At 39.3% G+C, this 24,410-nt stretch overlaps 1 protein-coding gene across 1 annotated transcript; it reads right to left on the reverse strand.

The window, feature by feature from the left end:
- Nucleotides 1-1,210: 1,210 nt before the first annotated feature.
- Nucleotides 1,211-20,306, reverse strand: LOC112578493 (translation machinery-associated protein 7-like). The gene is made up of 4 exons (XM_044937496.2): nt 19,392-20,306; nt 18,434-18,473; nt 14,049-14,287; nt 1,211-1,622 (listed from the first exon to the last, which is right to left on the reverse strand). The coding sequence occupies exon 4, from the start codon at nt 1,565-1,567 to the stop codon at nt 1,373-1,375; it is 195 nt and encodes a 64-aa protein (XP_044793431.2). The 5' UTR covers nt 1,568-1,622; nt 14,049-14,287; nt 18,434-18,473; nt 19,392-20,306; the 3' UTR covers nt 1,211-1,372.
- Between the last annotated feature and the right edge of the window lie 4,104 nt (nt 20,307-24,410).

Below are 24,410 nucleotides of genomic sequence, written 5' to 3' on the forward strand. Positions count from 1 at the left end.
CTATCAACATAGTCACAAAGGAGAAGACAGACAATTTTACACAAATTCTCGCATTAAGTTAGTCACTCAATTGTGTCCAACTCTTTGTGACCCATAGACTGTAGCCCACCAGACTGCCTCTGTCCATGGGATTTTCTAGGCAAGAATTCTGGAGTGAGTAGCTATTCCCTTCTCCAGGGGATCTTCCTGACCCAGGGATCAAACCTGGGTCTCCTGCATTGCATGCAGATTCTTTACTGTCTGAGCCACCTTCCAGTAGTCACATACTTATGTGAGAGTTGGACCATAAAGAAGGCTGAACGCTGAAGATTGATGCTTTTGATCTGTGGAACTGGAGATGACTCTTGAGAGTCCCTTGGACAGCAAAGAGATCAAATCAGTCAACCCTAAAGGAAATAAATTCTGAATATTCATTGGAAGAACTGATGCTGAAACTGAAGCTCCAGTACTTTGCCACCTGATGCAAACAGCTGACTCATTGGAAAAGACCCTGATACTGGGAAAGATTGATGCCACGAGGAAAAGGGGGTGACAGAGGATGAGATGCTTGGATGGCATCATTGAATCAATGAACATGAGTTTGAGCAAACCTTAGGAAATAATGAAGGACAGGGAGTCTTGGTGTGCTAAAGTCCATGGGTTCACAGAGAGTTGGACATGACTTAGGGACTGAACAACAACAAGACATCAAGTACTATTCTTAAGTTCACATCCACTGACCCAAACAAACCTCATGATGTTCTCAGAGGAGAGGAAAATTGTAAACCTTGGTGAGTAGAAGGAATGTCTACTACAGAAGATACAGGTCAGGGTGGTACAAAGAAAAGAAACAATGAGGAAACATTTTTAATGGATGAATCTGGTGTTAGGCTACTGTCTCCATTCTGATAAATTTTAAGAATATAATGGTGAAACTGGATTTCCAAAACCAGATAAATGTAACAGAAACAAGAAACTCCAGCAGAAATAATTTGGTTTGAGAAGAAACATCCTACTAATTTCCCCATTATTTATCATACTTTGTGGCAAGAAGAATTGAAATACTAAAGCACAGGGAACTGTATTCATTATCTTTAATAATCTATAATGGAAAAGAATTTAAAAGAAAATACATACGTATAAACATATATGTGTATATATCATCAAATCACTTTGCTACACACCTGAAACTAACACAAATATTGTAACTCAATTATACTTTTTTTTTTACTTTTTTTTTTTTTTTACAAAAGTTTATTCTTAAATGTACAATAGGTTCCAAGACAACACTTCATTCTAGCTATAGAAGGCAACAGATATTATGGCAGGGAATCCAGGGGTTTAAACAGGAATGGAACTAAGGGTCATCGTTGCCTCAGGCACAAGGAACAGCTTACTTTTTGCCAGATTTCTTAATTCCACCCGTGGCCAGGGGGCCTTTCCCTGCGGCCTTTGCTTTTAGCTCCTCGAGCTTCTTCTGCTCCTCCTTCTGCTTCTGCTTGAATGCCTTATCTTCCCCATCCATCTCCTTGGCTTGCTTCTTGGGCTGCTTCAGGGGCTGCTTCTTGCCACCTTCGTGGCCCGACATGGCACCTGCCACCCCTTCCCCAGACCCTGCCACTGGAAGCGGAGCCTCAATTATACTTTTAGAAGAAAGAAAAAAAAAGGAAGAATTAAGACACTAAGATCTTAAGTGCTCTGTCTTTAGGAGATCCAGTAAGTCATCCTTGTAATGGGAAGATATTGAAGGCTCCTGACTTAGAAACCCACTTTGTATCCACTGGGTTACTGTGCCAAGATTTCGCCATACTGTATAGTATACAAAGCAGAAGAGCAAACCACATGCGCTCCTGTTGGACCTCTCTAAAAAGTTCCAGAACTTTGTGGCCTCAAAATTGAATTATGACAATGTTTGTTATCAGGGCCTCTCTTGATCCGTCAGAGTGTAGTTTGACAGCCTCCTAATTGGTGTGTCTATAGAGGCTGTGTTTGAAGACTGTATTTCCTGTCATCTTGCTTTAGGTGCAGTTCAACTGAATAACTTTGATCTTTCAACTTACTCAATTTTGTGGGCTACTTTCTTCTTAGGGTTTCTCTTAAATATGGAAGTAAACAAAAAACCTTTCACTGCAAATGCTACCCTGGAAAACCTAGGATGTACTTTAATCCGAACAGATAATATTGGAGTCATGATTTTCAAAAAGAAGTCCAAATTTTAACCTTTCTCACGGATCAGTACAAATTTCTCTGTTCTCTTAGGCTTGTGTAATGACAATATCAGAAAAAAAATTCACTTGGTGACTTACTTTAAAGATACTTTGTAGTTCTAGACAAAAAGGGAAGAAAATAATGCCAGGAATGGTTTCCACTCTTTGATATTACTATTACTATTTGTGTTGTGTGCACAGGAATGCCATTTAGTGAATTAATTCAGCCATTCTGTCAATGTTGTCATGAGAAAGAGTGATTGCTAGCATTCAACTTTGTCCTATGAACACGTCCCTCACCCAGTAGGATGTGTTCCACCCAAAATTTGTGTTGTAACTATAAAAGGTGAGGTTGAGCTATGATGTCTAGAATATTCTGTTAGACGTCCATATCTACCTGAATGTCTCACAGTCACATCAAATGCTTCATATCTTATCACTTTTCTATTTCCTGTTGCAGTGAGCTGTGACTCATTCATCCTCAGTACCTCTTGTGCCCAGCACATTGCTCCATGCATGTTTATGGAGTGAATGAATACCTATTTGGATAATATAAAAAACTCTTTGATATGTATAAGTATTTACCTTGGTAATATTAACAGTATTCTTGTCATGTGCAGACTGGTAGATCAAGATGGTCAAAAGTTACTTTCCTGGACTGTTTCTCCCAACTCTTGAATATATTTCTATGTGCAATTGTTTGAGTGTATTCTGTCAATGCATAGTAAACATGTATTCCTGTATTTCTCTTACAGCTTCCTACCCTATGAGAAGAAATGTATTTTCTTGATAGAACAGATAAAATTCTCCTACTGGTGTTGTGTTGTGTAAACACAGTAAGCATCAGTGCCTGATACATGTTTTCTGTTGAATGGTATATTTTGAAATGTATTTTTAAAAATACATGTATAAATATTTATAAATATATACTTTCCAAAGCCTGGTTTTTAGGCATATATTTATACATTTATTAATATAACTTACCTTATTTTAGAAAGTGTATAAGGTCATTGAACAAGATACATGTGTATATTATAATGTTCAATTCAATTTAAGAATAAATACTTGAGGAAATCAGGGTAATAGAAAAATAAGAGCAGTCATAAAAAAGGATATCCATCAAAGAATTTAGGATACAAAAATATATCATGAGTTCCTACTTACATGCTCTAAGCTCTTTAAATCAAAAAGATAAAACTAGGTCTCAGCTATGGCTCAAGTATTCTTGGTACTATAGCCTGAAAAAAAAAAAATTGTCACATAGGTCCTTATTGAGAGGACACTGGGTAATGCAGTTGATAACCTTAAACAATGATCTCATAGGAAATACAGTGAGTTCCACAGGAGTATTTCTGGTAATGTCCCTCAGTGTAGGCTGCTGATATTGAAGTCAACGTACAAGCAATTTTATAGAGAAACAGTGTGATGAGGTCCTGGAATACAGCTCTCTGCCATCTAACTGAGTTTCAAGATATAGTTTCAGAGGGTCAGGGTCATGGGTGGACATCCATAAATTGTTTCTTTCAATTAAGCCCCGGGTAACTATTGGAACTATATATGTGAGTTCATGATGATACAGTTATTGATAGGGGAATGCCCCAGGAGCCATGGATTTCTGAGGTCTCAGGAAATGTCATAGAAACTAATCACAGAGATTCTAGGAAACCCACTGGCTCTTGGAGATCCTCCAGCATTGAGTAAAAGCCAAGACTCAAATATAGCTCTAACTTGTTTATGTAAAAAAAAAAAAAATCAATATAGTTTCCACTTAAAAACTTTTAAACTTTTAAAAAAATTGTTTAGGGACATGCATATGTCCTAATATGTCCTGAAAATGAAAGGGTAGTAACAAAAAAAAAATCTAAAAATGGAAAACCTGCTTTTTAATAAATGATAACTACTTCTCATTAATTCTGGGATCAAAGTTTCTTACCTGAAAGGTGATTTCAGCATCTGTAGATTCAGAATAGAACCCCAAAGAGTCATAAACAGTTAATCTCATCTCTGAAGCAATGTCCCAGAAGAAAAGTGTGTTCTATCTTCAGTAAAAATATAGATTTAGAATATACTTACAGGGCAGGTTACATGCATAAGTAAGAGAGAAAAGAATTCTGGAACAGGTACTAGTGGTGTTTGGATGGCTACAAAAAGCATTCAGCCACTATGACCTGTCCATTTTGTAAGTGGTTGGCTGGGGAAGCAGAGAGAGCGGACGGACAGGGTTCATGTCATTTATATTGGCCTTGCTGAGTAGACACAAAGCTCTTCCTTAGTACTTGGGGTTTTAAAAACCATCAGATGGCACCACAGCAGGCTAATGTGGTGGCATGTTCTGGAGACATTCATTTGTTTTTTTCCCCCCCTTTTAAATAGTGGGAAAAAGTGAATTTTAGTAATTAATAGGCACTTACCCTTCTTTCGTCATACTGTCAGCTCCGGTTGGTTTCTGTCTTGCCATTAACATGTCTAATGCATATGTCAAGTGGAAGGTTGACATGCTAGTGGCAAACAGAATATTATGTGAAGGCGGCAATGTGTTAAAACAATTGAGCGAACAAGCACTAAAGTTTGCTGCTCAGGCCATATGTTGCAGTGTTTAATTTCCCGTAGTGGAGAAACATGGTTGTCAGAGAAAAAGATGATGAATACATTTACTTTGGGCAACTTATTACAATGAAGAATGACTTTCCAGAGGAAGAGAACAGAAGAATTAGGCTTGCATGGAGAGCATATGGGAGGCATTCAGACCTAGGCAAGGGTAACAGGACTGCGTGTTTTCAAATGAAAGACATTTAATCAATGCATGTGGCTGGTGTTGACATATGGAAGTGAGAAATGGGTTTTGATTTGGAAGACAGGAAGAAGGTTAACGGTAGTACAGGTGGTTACAGAATGATTGATAGCTTGAGTAACTACCAGAGAAAGACTGTGTGACTCTTTCAGTTGGGCAACAGACTCCAGAGAACAATGTAATTTAGAAAAATACAGAACATGGAATGATCCAGGGCAGGTCACTTGGCTACAAGAGGAGATGACAGACACAAGAAGCTGATGATCGAATGGTAATAAAAAGGGATGCACTGGGGAAGGAGCAGTTGGCGGAGGCTCCAAGGGGGCAAATCAGAAATGGCTAAGGCTGGGGATGAACCTTGTCCACACTCAGGAAGGAAGGAGGGAGAATAATCTTCCCAGGCTTAAGTTGGTGCTGCTCCAATTTGCTCCCTTATAGCTGACTTGGAGACTCAGAAATTCTGCTTAGAGAAAACCATCATCTGCCAATGTCAAGGTCTTGCTGTGGGGGCATGAAATAACCCCTAAATATTGCTTGTAATTTTTCTCTCCTGAAGCAAGATTTTCTGGGTGAGAAATCCATGTATTCACTTTCTTCTCTTGGTTCCAAAGTACATAGGAGAAAGCTCTTAAATGACCTTTATCCAAGTTGTATTTAATCCCATCCTTCCAGAGGTGAAAGGTTAGCGCGTGAACTTGGTGAAGCAACAGACAATTTAGTGTTTAATTCCTGCAATCTCCATTTGTTTTTTGTTACTTGGTTAGGGACATGGCCCTTAAAAGATAATCTTTCGAGAAAAGTCATTTTGAGTGCTGATGATTATTACAAAGAACACATAATGACCAAATCCTACACAAAATACCATGAATAACTGCACTCTAGAAATACTGTGTTTGCGAAGACATTATATAAATCAGTGCCTCATAATGGTTCATTTAAAGTGTGATTAGGGTAATGGATTTAACAGTCAAAGGCAGCGAGAGCCTTGTTCTTTTCTAAACTGAAAACACTTGCTAGACACTTGAAGTGTTGATCTGGCTAACAAGATCTTTCTTTTCTTAAAAACTTCCACTTTTCATGGGTCAAAAAAATTAGAAGTCTCCCTTCAGATGTTTCAAGAAGAAGACATTAAAATAAAGGCTGAATACAAGTAGCTGCTGTCACACTAGTTAGATGGAAGAGGGAGGACAAAAGGAATATTGAAAAAATGGAGGATGGGGATTTTGAAAATCAAAAATTTGAAATTTTCCTCTAAGTCAGAGAGTGACCTGATTCTGCATTTTGCCTGTTTATGCTCTTTTACTCCCTACATTTTTTTTGAAGATTAAGCTTTAGCCAAGGACAGCCTACAAGATGCAGATGGTATTGATTAAATTCTGAGAGGGAGTCTAAATTGATCTAACATAAATTACCCTTGAAACCAAAGAATAAGAATGAGTGATTAGGGATGGGGCCTGAAATGAAGATAATTAAATTGAACGACCAGTTAGTCCTCTCATAGAGAAGTCCTTACAGTAGTGAACAAATAATGCCTCAGTTCCCTCTATCAGAAATTGAACAAAACGCTTCCCCTTCTCATCAAATGCTGTGAGGCTCAATTACTGCCTGAAATCTACTTGGAAATCTTCACACAAAAGGTGCTATGGTTGTGAAATGAAATGTTAGTATCCAACAGCACATGGGTCTCACTCTCTTTACGCCTTTTCAAGTGTCGACCACTTCTGCCGCCACCCCCAGTGCCTTGACTAATTGTCTCATGTCTAAAAATTGCAGGTAAGTTGACCACAGACATGGAGCCACCTTCATTACGGTCCTTCGAAATTACCTAAATCATATTTCTATCTGAGCATGTGCTGCACTCTTGGGAGTTTGATGAGTGATACAGAAAGTCAAAGGCCAAAACAATAACCAGTGAATCATCAGAACATGTATGATTTAAAAATTGGCAAGATGAGCTTCAACAATGACATGGGTGGATCATTGTCATTGTTAAAGGTGCATGGACTGTGCACATCCAATGCGAAGAAGGGAAAATAAGAAAGTCTAGTCCCTGCAGATCTGAGGCAGGGGATTAGCCAGGGACCTTGACAAAGTGGCAAATTTAGATTGGATTCTTTTTTTCAAGGAAGTCTAGAAACATGGATTTTTATGTAAACTCTCCAACATTTTAAATGTTGCTGACAATTAAAAAATAACATGGTGTGTCAAGCAAAGTATAGATGGAGGCCATATATGACCTCTAGGTCACCAGGGTGCCACTTTTGATTTGAAAAATATTCCATGGAACAATAATGTAGTTTTCAGATAAATGCTCATTTTTGGAGCAAAAGATTTCTTTTTTTAGTGACTATAGCTGAAATTTCTGCCAGGTATAGAACTATCCTGATCCAGTTCAAAAACAATAATTCCTGGAAATCAACCATGGGTCAAACACGATCAGCCATACAGAATGTGAGCCCCATCCTCAAAGTGCTCACAGAATAGGAGACAAAATCAGACAGACTCACTAATGCCCACCGCATAAGGAGGAGCAAAACAAGAGCCAAAACAGAAGCACCAACCCAGGGCCACAGGTTCCAAGGAGAAAGAAAGCAATGCAGTTGTGGATTCCAGGGAAGGGACTTCAGGAAATATGTGGCCTGAAATAAACCATGGACTGTGTAGCCCACCAGGCTCTTCCATCTGTGGGATTCTCCAGGCAAGAATTCTGGAGTGGGTTGCCATTCCCTTCTCCAGGAGATCTTCCCAACTCAGGGAATCAAACCTGTGTCTCCTGCACTACACACAGATTCTTTACCAACTGAGTCACCAGGGAAGCCCTGAAATAAACCATGAGAGTGAATGGGGTTTTGACAGATGGAGATGCTAGAGGAGAGCATTTCCAGCAACAGATTGAGGCTTGAGTGAGGGCATGGATGGGTGAGGCTGGGGAGTGGTTAAGGAAATATGCACAGCCAAGTTTGGCCACAGCATAGGAGAAGCAGGGGGAACTTGTGGAGACAAAGGTTGAGCACAGTGGTGGGCTCCATATTGTGGAGAGCATTGAATGTTCAGGTGGGGTATATACACCAATAGTGTGGGTAATAAGGAACAAATGAAGGATACTGGGGGCTTCCCAGGTAGTGCTAGTGGTAAAGAACCTGCCTGCCCATGCAGGAGATATAAGAGACATGGGTTAGATCCCTGGGCCGGGAAGATAACCTGCAGGAGGGCATGAAAAGCCACATCAGTATTCTTGCTTGGAGAATCCTTTGGCCAGAGGAGCCTGGTGGGCTGTGGCCCATAAGGTCGCAAAGAGTCAGGTATGACTGGAGCGACTTAGCACACACACACTCATGAAGGAGACTGAGGACTTCCCAGGCGGCACAGTGGTAAAGGATCTGCTTGCTAATGCAGGAGACCCAGGAGACACGGGTTCAATCCCTGAGTAGGAAGAATCCCCTGGAGTAGGAAATGGCAACCCACTCCAGTATTCTTGCCTGGAAAATTTTATGTACAGAGAAGGCTGGCAGGCTACCATTTGTGGGGTCTCAAAGAGTCAGACATGACTGAGCATGCATACATAGATATAGAAGGAGATTGAACTGGTTAGACTTATAGCTTGTAAGTTTCTGCTTATCTGAGCCCATCTACCTGCAGATACTGAAAACTCTTTATCCACTGGCACAACTACATTCAAGTCTTGAGCTAATCCTTCCCAGTTGGGCTATGTGATATGAGCCCATTCCCACCAGTGAGTGAGGTCTAAAATTAGTTGACTTTCCTAACTCTAGCATTCCTGATGTCCCTTGGGTGTCCATCTTCCCCCAAACACAGATTGAGGTGCTCAGTCATCCATGAGATGGCATTTTCTCCCATGTTCCTGATGTGTACCAAGAACTAGAATTCAGCCTTGAACACTAATGAGCCTGCCTAGAGTTTTAACCAAATCTCTTGGATGTTTGCTGACTTCCATTTTATGATTGGGTGTGAGAAGAAGGCATTGTGCTCCATTTTATCTCAGTAATTACCTGGAGACCATCTCTAATCTGTGGGGACTATTCCTTACAAAGCAAAAAGCCTTCACCATCTGATTGGCATACCCAAGACTCAGAGATTCCCGTTATGGGGCCTTTCTGCTTTCAGTTCAATCAGTTCACTTGTTTAGTCGTGTCCAACTCTTTGTGACTCCATGGACTTCAGCATGCAAGGCTTCCCTGTCCATCACCAACTCCCGGAGCTTGCTCAAACTCATGTCCATCCAGTTGGTGATGCCATCCAACCGTCTCATCCTCTGTTGTCCCCTTCTCCTCCTGCCTTCAATCTTTCCCAGCATCAGGGTCTTTTCTAAGGAGCCACTTCTTTGAATCAGGTGACCAATTATTGGAGTTTCAGCTTCAGCGTCAGTCCTTCCAATGAATATTCAAGGTTGATTTTCTTTAGGATTGACTGGTTTGATTCTGCTGTTGGTGGCTGCAATTTGGATGGCTGGCTACTCTCTTTGGGGCTTTATACCTTGCATTCACATCTTATCTCTCTCCTGCCAGCTTTTCACATTCCAATTAATTTAAATAAAATCAAACTAAAAATACAATTCTCAGTTGCTCTAGTCACACTGGAAGTCCTCAGTAGCCATAGGTGGCTACCAGCTGCCGTATTGGACAGGACCACCAGAAAACCTTCCAGTCATCTCAGAAATTTCTATTGGACAGCCGTGAAGGCACTGCTTTGTATCACTAACCAAATGGGCTCAGTTCTGAACTATGCTGATGCAATTATAGATGCACACACATTCATGCACAAACACACACTGAGCTTAAATGAGCTTTACTATCATCAGCTCTTATCTGCCTGAATTGGAGTAGGAGAAAAGAAAAAAGAAGGGACTGCTGTTTAAGGGACTGGTATGAACACCCAGAAATAGATATTTGGCTTGAAAAATTAATCAAAATGGAATGTAAACTAATAAAACTAAGAAGAAAATAAAACAGAAAGGAAAGGAATGTAGTGATATGTGGTATAATACTAGAGCATTAATAAAAAGCCATCAATGTAAATCACAGGAAATGATTACAACCCTAGATAAGTTATAAGCAAGGCCCATTTTTGGAATAGAGTTTCAAATTATATTGTATTATACACAATAAAAGATATTATGGAACTTTAAAAAAAAAAGGTGCTGTTGAGAGAAACCAAAAATGCCTCCAGCCTGTATATATCTTGTTTGCTCATAAAAATCAAGGATATTGAATTTTTGAACTCTGTACCAATGGAGATTTAATGTGCTTGCACTTGAGAGAATATCATAATGAAGCAACACTTGTTGATATGGGTCCTAGAGTCTTTTATGCTAACTGGAGACCCCTTGCCCTGACCCCAAATGGAAGAGACCCTGGACGAGAATGCAGATTTCCTGAAACAGAGATCTAGCGGGTCCTGTTCTCATGCATCTCCAGGGCCTAGTATAGCACCTCTGACACAGTAGATTGTAAATAAACAATTGTTGAGTGAAAGACGGAAAGAAGGACGAGTGAGTGAAGACTCTGGGCAGCTGCATATTAATCTGGAAATCTTAGCTTTCATGCTAAAACAGAGACCTGTTAGCATCCTCAGAATCAAACAGGGGGCTTGCCTAATTTTTCTTTGATTTGAAAGTATAGCTTTTGAAAAATTTATATATTTGCATGGTTATAAAAATATAAAGAAACAAACTATTTTATACAGGATGGATAAACCATAAGGTCCTACAGTACAGCACAGGGAACTATATTCAGTACCATGTGATAAGCCATAATGGAAAAGAATATGAAAAAAGAATATATATATGTGTGTGTGTGTGTGTATATATATATATATATATATATATATTGGGCTTCCCAGGTGGGGCTAGTGGTAAGGAACCCATCTGCAGGAGATGTAAGAGACTTGGGTTCAGTCCCTGGGTTGGGAAGACCCTCTGGAGGAGGGCATGGCAATCTACTCCAGTATTCTTGCCTAGAGAATGCCATGGAAAGAGATGCCTGATGAGCTACAGTTCATGGGGTCACAAAGAGTTGGACACAATTGAAGCAACTTATGCATACATATATATGTATAACTCAGTCACTTTGCTGTGTAGAAGAAATTAACACAATATTGTAAATAAATTATATGCTTCAATAAAAGTTTTAAAAAATAAATATAAACAGTGAGAAATTCTGCTGCTCTTGTACCCCATATTCCTAGTTCCCATGCTCACCTCTTGTTAGCAACTGCTATATTTAGTTTCTTATAAAATTTTCTAGTTACTTTATGTGTATAGTAACAAATTTAAATTTAGGTTCTTATTTCTCCTTTTTTAAATATCAAAAGCATCTTACCTTACACACTATTCTGCATTTTGCTGTTTTTTATTCAATAAGGTCTCAAAGATCTTTCCATGTTGATCTTTTTTTGTACACAGTCAGCTTCACTCATTTTTTTGCTTGTTTCATAGTATTCTATTTATTATTATTATTTTAAAATTTTATTTTTTAATTAGTTGAAAATTGCATCACAATTTTGTGTTGGTTTCAACCATACAATAGCGTGAATCAGTCATAATTATATATGTATATATATATCCCTTCCCTCCTGAACCTCCCTCCCCTTCCCCGAATCCTACCCACCTAGGACATCACAGAGCACCAGGCTGGGATCCCTGTTGTTTAGCAACCTCCCACTATTTTACACATGATAGTGTATATATGTCAATGCTACTTCCTCAGTTCACCCCACCCTCACCTTCAATTGCTGTATCCACAAGTACGTTCTCTGCTAGTTTCATCAGTACCATTTTTCTAGAGTCCATATATATATATATATATACACACACACGATAATACAATGTGTTATGACAAAGATAAGATACTTGTCTTTCTCTTTCTGACTTACTTCACTCTATATAAGAGGCTCTAGGTTCATTCACCTCACTACAACTGACTCAAATTTGTTCCTTTCTGTGGCCTGGTAATGTTTCATTTTATAAACGTACCACAGATCCTTTATCTATTCATCCGTCGATGGACATCTAGGTGGCTTCCATGTCCTAGTTATTGTAAATATTGCTGCAATGAACATTGGGGTACATGTGCCTTTTAGAATTGTGGTTTTCCCAGGGGATATGCCTAGTACTGGGATTGCTGGGTCATATGGTAGATTTATTCCTAGTTTTTTAACAAATCTTCATAATGTTTTCCATAATGGCCATATCAGTTTACCTTCCCACCAATAGTGCAGGCGGGTTCCCTTTTCTCCACATCCTCTCTAGCATTATTTGTTTGTATTAATAGATTTTTTGATGGCCATTCTGACAGATGTGAGGTGATACCTCTTTGTAGCTTTGATTTGTATTTCTCATGTGTTTATTGGTTATCTGTATGTTTTCTTTGGAGAAATGTCTGTTTAGGTCTTCTGCCCATTTTTTGGATTGGTTTGTTTGCTTTTCTGATATTGAGCTGTATGAGCTGCTTATATATTTTAGAGATTAACCCGCTGTCAGTTGCCTTATTTGTAATTATTTTTTCTCATTCTGAAGGTTGTCTTTTCATCTTGTTTATAGTTTCCTTTGGTATGCAAAAGCTTTTAAGTTTTATTAGATCCCATTTGTTTATTTTTGTTTTTATTTCCATTAATCTAGGAGGTGTGTCAGAGAATCTTGCTTCTATTGTATTTATACATCACGGTTTATTTAAACAATTTACTTGATTTAACAGTTTAGGTTATTTCATTTTTTTTTGGTCTTACAAATAATACTGTGATGAATATCTTAAACATATGTCCTTTCATTCATTTGCAAGTCCATTTGTAACAGAAATTTCCATAAGTGAAATTGATGAGGCAAAAGATAGATGCATTTGTGAACTTTGATAGATTTTGCTAAATTGCTCTCCATATGGGGTTATGCTAACATACACTCCCACAAGCAATGTACGGGAGGGTCTGTTTCCTACAGCCTCATCAATGGGGTGTGTTATCGAATCTTTGGATTTTTGCCAACCTGATAGAAGAAAAAACGGTATCTCAGTGTAGTTCTAATTTGCATATCTTTTATCATGAGTGAAGTCGAGCATATTTCCAAATGTTTAAGAGCTATTCATATTTCATTTTCTGTGAACTGTTTATATCTTTTGCCCAGATTTTCCTATCAGCTTGTTGGGCTTTTATTTCTCTATTTGTAGAAACTTTTTATCTATTGGAGAAATTAGCTCTTTGTTTATACATGAGTTGCAATTTTTTTTGTAGTTTGTAGATAGCTTTGGACTTAGTTTATCTATGTGTGTGTATTTGTCATATAGAAGCTTTTATTTTTGTATGTATTAAGATTCATCAATTTTTTTATGGCTTCTGGATTTTGGATTAGTTTTTTTAAAATCTTTCCATACCATGGATTAAAAATTTTCCATATTCTTTTAGTAATTTTAGTTTTATTTCTAACATAAAAATATCTGATCCACTTGGAATTTATCATCACACAGAGTAGGAGGTAAAGACTGAATTTTTTTTTTTCTAAATGCCTACCTTTTTGTACCAACACCATTTATTAAATATCCATCCTGTCTTTTATCTTTTCCCTGCTGGTCTGAAGTGCCAGTTGTAACATATACCAAATTGAGGAATGCTCATTGTTGGGTGGAATCCCAGAGACAGGGGAGCCTGGTGGGCTGCCGTCTATGGGGTCGCACAGAGTCAGACACGACTGAAGCGACTTAGCAGCAGCAGCAGCATTGTTGGGTGGAGATTCAAGAACACTTGAACATCTTATTTGCGCATTGTGAAATCTGTTGGGTTTGACTTATGGGGCAAGGAGGAACTACTCCCAGGTCTCCTAGCCTTGTTACAGATCCCCAGTAGGCCCTCTAATGGCTCTAGGAACACCGACTAAGGATGTTTTGCTCTCTTGCCATATGAACCCTTAGGATTTCAGGTCTCTATAGTCAATGCTTCTGGGCTCCAGGCAGAAGCATAGGCTACACCTTCTTAAAGAGATTGCAGGGGCAGTCATTCAGGATGAGAGGAAAGAGGAAGGTGTATAACCTTCACAAAAATCACTTCACCTGAGTTTTTGTCTTTACCTGGGAAAGGATGGAGCTGAAGGAGGTTAACTCCAAGGTCCCTTTAAGCACTGAGATGCCTTGAATCACCAGTGAGTAAGAAGGGTCTGATGGGAGCATTTCAGCCGCCATGACAAGGGGTCTGGATCGTATTCCACACTCGGTCACTGGCTCCACCACATAAATTGTGCCCTCCAGTGAGGTCAGTTCCAGCCCTCTTTGTGTAAATCTGAGACCAAGACTGACCACTTGTGAAATGCCTGGAGAACAGGGGAAGGAACATAGAAAGATTTATGACGTAACAAAAGATTTGCAAGACTGAGGGAGTGAGAGAAGGCATACTTCTCTCTCGTTGTGATCTCTAAGCCTCGAATAATCCATCTACCTGCAAACTTTTGAACCTGTCCTATTGCCCTACGAGGGCTTATGTGCTTTGACATTTTCAAATATAGTATGAGCTCTTCTAGTGTGAAAGTAAAGATTCTTGCTCATTGCAAGGGCAAATTTCAAGATGACATGATCAAAGATGGAAGAAGGACCAAATGTTGGGAGTAGTTATTTACATCATCCTGGATAAAGAGCCCCGTGGGTACCATATCAAAGCTCTGTTTGTGACATTCAAAAACCCCAGCCAACTAGCAGCAGGAGGGTATTAGATGAGCTGGCAAACAGTCTTCTTTTTTATGTAGATCCTAAAAGCATCACATATTTAAATCATAGATCAGAATAACATATCTAAAATGGCTGGAAGGCAAACATATACGAGTTTAAACGACATGCATAAAAAATACGAATAACCATCTTCCTGTATTAATCATATCAAAATGATTTTGTTTTTCTACCATTTGCAGATGTCTCTCACTAAGCAAAGTAACACATTTCTATTTCAAGGCTATTAACAGTGGAGCAGCTGTACACTACCAGAGAATTTTTAGAAATCATAATGAAATTAAATAGCAGATAGAACAGAAAAAAAAAAAGAAGATAGTGACTTTAGAGCTATGCTTGGCTGAGGATATTACCATATTAAATATATATTTCAAGTACATGATACATTTCCATAGAGTGATGCTAGATCAATATATTAGAGTTAATTGGAGCCTTGAGGTTTAAAAAAATCCCACATTTAAGAGAGCAAAATGCTTGTCTCTGGAGGAGACAACCTTTTATTTATATATTATAACTCTCTATTGAATGTGAAAAGTTGTTCTGTGGGTGAAACTGCAACTGATGCTCTGTGAAGTTCCTGATAGTGTCACCAATAAACAGCATTTGCTGAATAACCATTGTGCGCCAAATGGCATTCAGAATTCAACCCTGGATATTATTTCTGTTTTATCCATTACTTCTAGTAAGGGGGATGAAGCGTTCTTTGTTTTGTTTGGCTTTGTTTTCAGGAGAGAGAATCCTGAGTATAATTGTGTCTCATCGTCCTATGTTCTAAAGTGACTCACTAACCACTGAGTTCTTAAACATTTCCTCCATTTTTAGTTGCGCTTATTTTTCTCACCTCTGAGGAAACTCTTGAAGGAGTCAAAAAGTGCATCTGTGAAGCTATGTCATAACATGACAAGGGGAAAATATATCAGAGGATACGTTTTTATTAAAGTTTATATTTTTAATTAAATACTGTATAATAATAATGAGGGTATATGCTAGCAAAATAAATAAAAATGAAAATCGTATCACTATCACTACAATTTGTATACATATATATATGTGATATCTTAAGAAATAGTTGAATCTGTGAAACATATACATAGTTTTCATTTTTATTGATTATATAAATATAAACTCAATTCCACAGTTTCAATTATTTTTTAAATTAGAGTTGTATCAGGCACATAAAACCCAAATGAAATAATAGCAAATTTTGATTGTTTTGCCTTTGGAAAGCACTATTTTACGGAAAAAATAGTTTCTTACTGCTGCTGCTGCTGCTAAGTCGCTTCAGTCGTATCTGACTCTGTGCCGTAGATGGCAGCCCATCAGGCTCCCCTGTCCCTGGGATTCTCCAGGCAAGAACACTGGAGTGGGTTGCCATTTCCTTAGTTTCTTACTAATCATATGCTAATATCACTATCTTTAGTTTCAGAAAAGAAAGGCACTGAGTTGAACATTCAAATATTGCAGATGAATTAAAACAGACAAAAAACAGAAATAAAGAAAAAAAAGAATTAAAAAAAAATCGTGTTGGTAGCTATGAGGTTACAGGTTATTTCTGTTTGTAACGAAGAAAGATTTTTAACTCTCTTATCCATACTACCTGTATGTGCCACCATTTTGTTCTTACAAAGCACAGCTGAAAACCTGTTCAAAAGCGTTATGACATGTCATAGAATAATTCGTTATTGTTGGGTTGCTTATGAAAGTGACTTGGACTCCTACAGCAGGGATTTTATTTAAAAAAAAATATTAGTCTTCTGTTTCACGTATTTGAACTCATCTTAAAATGAACTACTGATTTACTTGTCTTTTGACTTTACAACATATTTTGAATATCACTAAAAATATCTCACTGGTGTTGTACACACTAATTTTACACAAAGCAAAAATAAGGTGTGTGTAATGGAATTGTGTGACAAAGCACACTGTTGGTGAGCTTCCTGGCTTTTCAAAGTTTTGATAAAGCCAACATAGAGTAGACAACTAATCAAAGGATCCAGTCGATAGCCGCTTTCTCTGGTAGGAGTAGAAGAGAACACGTCTATACATTACATGTCAGTTTATCCCCATTCATAAGTTATCCAAATTAAAAGCTAAGCACATAATTAACGGACTTCCCTGGTGTCTCCGTGGAAAAGAAACTGCCTACAATGCAGGAGACTCGGGTTCGATCTCTGGGTTGGTAAGAGCCCCTGGAGAAGGAAGTGGCAACTCACTCCAGTATTCTTGCCTCAGAAATCCCATGGACAGAGGAACCTGGCAGGGCTACAGTCCGTGGGGTTGCAAAGAGTCAGACATGACTGGATGACTAAACAACAACATAACTAATATGCTGGTAGACTGCATCCTTTTTATTTAGGAGGTGCTGGTGTTGCAGACAGGGCCAGTAGGAAATCATGTAAAGCCACCATTTCAATGTGGGCCCTCCAGGGAAATCAAAACAGGACAGTGTATTTCAATGGATTCCAGATTTGCAAAAGTGTTTTAATTCTCCCTGACATGGTTTTATATTTAAATAAAAAACCTCAGGTTCCAGTCTTCTTTTCCTGCCTAGTTCCAGAAAACTTCTAAAGAAGCAAAGCAAGAGAGTGTTCCAATTATCTCCAGTGCTCTCAGGGCGCCTTTTTAAAGGCAAAATATAATTTGTTTTACAGCAAAGCACCTCCAACACATAGTCTGTAAGAGAACTTTGATGACGTATGGTGGGTTCTTTTTGCCTATCAGAAATATTCTCTCTTCCTTTTTTCCCCGCAGAGTCAACACACAATATTAAGTGACCCGTCTGCAGTATCTAATTAACAAACTGACTGCAGAAGATCACTTACAATGTAAAATATTAAATCATTGAAAAAACTAATATTCTCCACACCTCATAAATTAAAATAAGCAAGAGACTGGAATGAAATAAAACCCTGATGCATATCATGCTGGGCCTTTTCCCCCCAAAGAGGTTCTACTCCTTGAAGCATTTAACCATTTCAAAGGAAAAAAAAAAAAAATACACAGAGACACAAGCACACCAAGCAATTTTAAAATGCTTTCTACCCCCGGTCTATACTTCATCGTAGAAAGTCCAACTTGAGACCTCAGTCTGTATTTCTCTTGATCTTATGCTTCACAAATCATTTTAAGTTCGGATATGGAACTCATCAGTTATGTGTCTTTTCATTATAATTGCAACGCAGTCTTAGAGCCCAGTTCTGTTCCCATTGGCTCAATGGTCATCATTTATCTGCTTTGTATATTTAGGGCATTATTTAACAGAAGCAGTGATCTGTTTGAAGAATGCAAGGGCTGTTTGATATTAACACAGAGAATGATTAATCAAAGAGCCCTTTGTCCTAAAGCATCAAGAGAGAGCTGAGGTCATTAGCAGGGCAAAACTGAGAAGCAAGCTTTGACTAAGAAAATGAGACAAGCCAATACTTTGAGGATTTTAAAAAATAAATAAATAAGGGGGTTAGGTTTGTTCATTTCCAGAGCTTTCACTTTAAAGTATCACTGTGTTAGGAGATATGAAGTAATGTTATATTATTTCTAATGCTAGAAATAATTTCTTCTACAGTAAAATATGAAACTATTTGCATCTAGGTAATAGCTTGAACCCTCCAGTGTCTGCAGCAATAATTATTTCTAATTCTGGAATATTTAGATTATTTCATGTTTTAAATGAGAAATAGCAACAGATGCAAAACCAGGCTTTGGATAGGAGAGAGAGCTGGACTAATTAAAACTGTTACCCAATTGAGACTTCTTTGGCGCTCCAAGGTAAGGGTTCCTCTGCCAAAGAAACAGAGGTTCAATGTAATTAGCCAGACATTATTCCAAATTAGCTCAATTTTCTACATTGTTTTGGCAGTCAAATCCATGAAGCATTTACCCCCATCATATATCAGGGAAAGTGGGACTGAACACCCCAAGAACAATAAGAAAAGCAATTAACATCTTAAATTTGGGTTTTCCTCAAAGCAAATCCTGAGACAAGGTGTATTAGTTTTCTACTGCTTCTGTGACAAACTACCACACACTTAGTTGTTTAAACAACAATAATTTATTATCTTATAGTTTCATAGATCACAAGTTCTATATGGATTTCTCTGGGCTAAGACCAAATCACCATCAGGGTGCATTCCTTTGTGGAGATTTTAGGGAGAATCCATTTCCTTTCCTTTTCCAACTTCTACAAGCCATCTGAATTCCTTGGCTCATGACCCTCTTCCTGAAGCTTTAAATCTTCCAAGATCAAGCTAAGTCCTTCTCACAGTGCCATCTATTTCTTCCAATTGCCTCTTATGCTTTTAAGGACACTTGTGATTAAATTGAATCCACCTGGCTAATACAGGCTACTCTCCCTACAATGTGATCAGCTAACTAACAATCTTCATTCCACTTCCTTAGTTCCTGCTTGCCTTCTAATCGAACATGGTCACAGGTTATAAGGATTAGGAGGTAGCCATTTGGGGGGCAGTAGTAGTCTGCCTACTACACAACAATTTGTGTATAAGCATTTTGTTTGGGCATTATGAGGGAGAAAGGGAGACACAGAAGGGAGACAAGCAAATAGAAGGAATTTCTGAGCAAGTTACTATTGTGGGCAATTGAGGCTCAATCTACTGGGGACTCTTTAGAGAGAAGGTAGAACATGCCTTGGAATTATATCACTGAATGATGAGAAAGCTAAAGTATTTATTCACCTACTTCCACTGTTTATTGCTTGAGGGTTATTCCAGGGATATTATCCTCTTGTTGTATGTATCTTTCTCCATGGAGTTAGAAAAGATAGCTGCAGGTAGTTCTAATTTACAGTGTTCTCACAGTACTCAATCCCAGGAGACAGTATCTAACTATTTAAGTTCATTGGATACTCTTGCACAACTTGGGTCAGATGGCTCACCTTGAACCAATCCGTGCAGTTTAGGAGGGATAAAATGCTATGATTGGCTAGCCCTGAGTGATGCACTATGAAGGATAGGATTGCCAGTTCTACCAGAATTGCAGGGGCTGAAGGAGAAGTATTGCAATAGAAAGAGGGGTCTTGTGAAAAAAAAAAAAAAAAAATCGTTGATAGTTTCTGGAAGAATGAAGAGAATATACAGGGTTCAGAGAGGCAAAAATCAAAGGACAGGCATCAGGATTGACCCTCTAGCATCCAGAGGTCCCAGCTCAGGACTCCATGTCTACAGAGACGAGGAGCATGGCTGCCAGGAAAGAAGAAATCAAAACACATCACAACACTCCTAGGGCTGAGAGTTTCTGCAGTACAAAAAGCAGGTTGTAGACTTGATGTGCACTATAGAGCTGAATCCTAGGAGTTTACAGAGAGAGGCTGCCCCAAAAGGTGGTGGTAGAAAAGAAAGACATGATAAAAAGCAACAAAGATTCATGGAAAAGGGAAAGGAGAATCACAAAAAAAGATGGATACGGAAATGAAAAGAGTTGAAAACCATGGAAATTTACAGCAAATGGGTTTGGAACAATTGTGTTTCTTTTAAGGGAGTAGAGCATGAAATTGGAGAAGGCAATGGCACCCCACTCCAGTACTCTTGCCTGGAAAATCCCATGGACGGAGGAGCCTGGTGGGCTGCAGTCCATGAGGTCGCTGAGAGTCGGACACGACTGAGCGACTTCACTTTCACTTTTCACTTTGATGCATTGGAGAAGGAAATGGCAACCCACTCCAGTGTTCTTGGCTGGAGAATCCCAGGGACGGGGGAGCCTGGTGGGCTGCTGTCTACAGGGTCGCACAGAGTCTGACACAACTGAAGCGATTTGGCAGGAGAGCATGAAATTAAGACAGGTGAAATGACTGTTTAGGAGTAAATTAGATAACTGGGCCCACATTTGCTAGGTCTCTTATCTATATCAATCTATCTTTTCCTTCTATCTAACCTAATGTCTACCTTCTAGGGTTAGGATTTGTCTCTGAAAGATAATGCATCTAAAAAAAGAAACGGACTCCTAAGTGCTCTAAAAAAACCTTTTATTTTAAAAACACTTTTTGAAACTTTAAATTGGAGGATAATTGCTTCACAGTATTGTGTTGGTTTCTGACATATATCAACATGGAATTAGCCACAGGTATACATGTCTTACTCCCCCCCATTCCCCCCACCCCCCCACCCCGCCCACTAAGTTGTCACAGAGCACTGGATTTGAGCTCCCATTGTCCTACAGCACATTTTCACTGGCTAATTTTACATATGATAATGCATATGTTTCAGTGCTACTCTCTTAATTCACCCCACCCTCTCCTTCCCTGGCCTGTGTCCACAGATCTGTTCTCTCTGTCCGTGTCTCCATTGTTGCCCTGCACATAGGTTCATCAGTACCATCTCTCTAGATTTCATACATATGTGTTAAAATGCAATATTTCGTTTTTCACTAAACATTGCAAAGGGACAATTTTAGGATCTAACATACTTAAAAGATTCCTAAACATCTTCTTTTTATCCTCAAACTGCCACACTGTCTCAATGTGTCTCTGCCACTTCCCCCTACCACCTGCCCCCCAATTTCCATCCCTTACTGGCCCCCTGGCTCAGGTTTCCCCTTGTTTTCCCATTTTTCAGATTTTTTTTTTTTTTCTCTTAAGGGCAGCCCCTTACCTTCAATTAGCTCAGTGAAGCCAGCAGCCAATCAGCAGCATAAAGCATCCTCTCAGGAAGGCAGGGGAGAAAGGCTCTGAATTCTGCACTTCTCCTGCATCATCTTGTTTAATTCTGACAATAGATTTAGGAGGTAGGACTGATTATCATCATTAGATAGATGGGAAAACTGAGATTTATACTAAGATCTGTCTGATCCTAAAGTTGATGCTCATGAATACTACACTACTATATATCAATGCTTCTCAGATTTTGGCATGAATTAAGCCACCTGGGGATATTAGTTAACTATAAGGATCCTAAGGCTATACCCCAAGAGATTGTAACTTAGTAAGTTTGCAATGAAGGTCAGGAATCTGCTTGTTTAACAAGCACTCAGGTGAATCTAATGCAGGTGATTCTATTACAAGTCAGACCCAGAACATACTTTGAGAAACACTGCTAATAAATCCTTCACTGGGGAGGATTGCTTGGGAAGTAATGTAAGACAGAGCTGTCATATACATACATGAGTGTATATTTCAAAAAAAAAAAAAAAATACAGCATGTGCTACTTCCCACAGATGTATGGACTTTTTGTTTGAATCCTACCTGACCATTTGTGGTCTCTCTTGGTTATGTGAACAGTGCACTAACATCATTTAAAACCTTGCACAATATAAGAAAAGAATTCAGTCTTTTTGCTATGATTCAGAAATAATGTGCAGACATACCCCGTGGTGTTTCAGGTTTAGAAACCATTCTAAAAAGGCATTTGTGGTCCCTGACAATGCCTTTAATTAAGAGTGCTGCTTCTCTAGTGGAAGCTTTGGGGGAAGGAAAAAAAGGAAAGGAAAGAAAGTTCAGCTAAATGACAACCCTCAGAGGTTAATAGCTCTGAAGAGTTTTGTCTCTAGATTGATATTCCTTTGTGGAAATTCTACATGCTTTGAAAGTAGAGTAGGGCCACCCTCCCTCAAAAGCAGAGTGTGCTGATTCAGTAGGTTCTGAGAAGCAGCTGAAGAGCCTGGGGGTAGGAAGATGCCCCACCACGGCAGAGGTGCAGATTGCTGGAGTAATGAGGCTCTAAAAGAAATGTCTCCCTATTCCAGTTTTGTCTTTTCTGGGCTTTGGGTGGGAGACAAGTAGGGCTGCCCACAGGGTCACCTTCCTTTACACCTGGGAGCAGTTCTGGTGGGAAGGTCAGGTTCTTTTTGCTTTCTCTCCAGTCTTTAGAGAATCTCCCCTCATCTCCAAGATGCTGACACTAGTGGAATGTGGTGGGGAGACTTTGATGCCAGACATATGGAATCCTGGCCATGCCCTTTACCTACCACGGGACTCGGCAAGCAGATTTCCCTTCGTCCTCTCTAAGCCTAGATGATCAGTCAGTATTTCAGTGTAGGGTGTTCAACATATAGCAAATGGCTCCATGAACATTAGCTCTCATCAGTTTTTATTTATAACATTGAACATTTACTCCATGTCATTAAATGCCACGAAACAGCCAAGTGTGCACTTTTCACCTCACTTGGCCCAACAGCGAGTTCATCAGATATGGCGCTGCCCTGGGAAATGACATTCTCAGTCAGCTCAGTTCAGTCACACAGTCATGTACGACTCTTTGTGACCCCATGGACTGCAGCACGCCAGGCCTCCCTATCCATCACCAACTCCCAGAGTTCACTCAAACTCATGTCCATCGAGTCGGTGATGCCATACAGCCATCTCATCCTCTGTCATCCCCTTCTCCTCCCGCCTTCAATCTTTCCCAGCATCAGGGTCTTTTCCAATGAGTCAGTTCTTCACAATAGGTGGCCAAAGTATTAGAGTTTCAGCTTCAACATCAGTTCTTCCAATGAACACCCAGGACTGATCTCCTTTAGGGTAGACTGGTTGGATCTCTTTGCAGTCCAAGGGACTCTCAAGAGTCTTCTCTAGAACCTCAGTTCAAAAACATCAATTCTTTGGCACTCAGGTTTCTTTATAGTTCAACTCTCACATCCATACATGACTTCGGGAAAAATCAAAGCTTAACTAGACGAATCTTTGTTGGCAAAGTAACGTCTCTGCTTTCTAATATGCTGTCTAGGTTGGTCATAACTTTCCTTCCAAGGAGTAAGCGTCTTTTAATTTCATGGCTGCAATCACCATTTGCAGTGATTTTGGAGCCCCCCAAAATAAAGTCTGACACTGTTTTCACTGTTTCCCCATCTATTTGCCATGAAGTGATGGGACCAGATGCCATGATCTTCATTTTCTGAATGTTGAGCTTCAAGCCAACTTTTTGACTCTCCTCTTTCACTTTCATCAAAAGGCTCTTTAGTTCCTCTTCACTTTCTGCCATAAGGGTGGTGTCATCTGCATAGCTGAGGTTATTGATATTTCTCCTGGCAATCTTGGTTCCAGCTTGTGCTTCATCCAGACCAGCATTTCTTATGATGTACTCTGCATATAAGTTAAATAAACAGGGTGACAATATACAGCCTTGATGTACTCCTTTCCCTATTTGGAACCAGTCAGTTGTTCCATGTCCAGTTCTAACTGTTGCTTCCTGACCTGCATACAGGTTTCTCAAGAGGCAGGTCAGGTGGTCTGGTATTCCCATCTCTTTCAGAATTTTCCACAGTTTATTGTGATCCACACAGTCAAAGGCTTTGGCAGAGTCAATAAAGCAGAAATAGATGTTTCTCTGGAACTCTCTTGCTTTTCTGATGATCCAACAGATGTTGGCAATTGATCTCTGGTTCCTCTGCCTTTTCTAAAACCAGCTTGAACATCTGTAAGTTCATGGTTCACGTATTACTGAATCCTGGCTTGGAGAATTTTGAGGATTACTTTACTAGCGTGTGAGATGCGTGCAATTGTGCAGTAGTTTGAGCGTTCTTTGGCATTGCCTTTCTTTGGGATTGGAATGAAAACTGACCTTTTCCAGTCCTGTGGCCACTGCTGAGTTTTCCCAGTTTGCTGACATATTGAGTCCAGCACTTACACAGCATCATCTTTTAGGATTCAAAATAGCTCAACTGGAATTCCATCATCTCCACTAGCTTTGTTTGTAGTGATGCTTCCTAAGGCCCACTTGACTTCACATTCTAGGATGTTTGGCTCTAGGTTACTGATAACATCATCG

This window comes from Bubalus bubalis, chromosome 2 (assembly GCF_019923935.1).
Source record: "Bubalus bubalis isolate 160015118507 breed Murrah chromosome 2, NDDB_SH_1, whole genome shotgun sequence".
Lineage (NCBI taxonomy): Eukaryota > Metazoa > Chordata > Mammalia > Artiodactyla > Bovidae > Bubalus > Bubalus bubalis.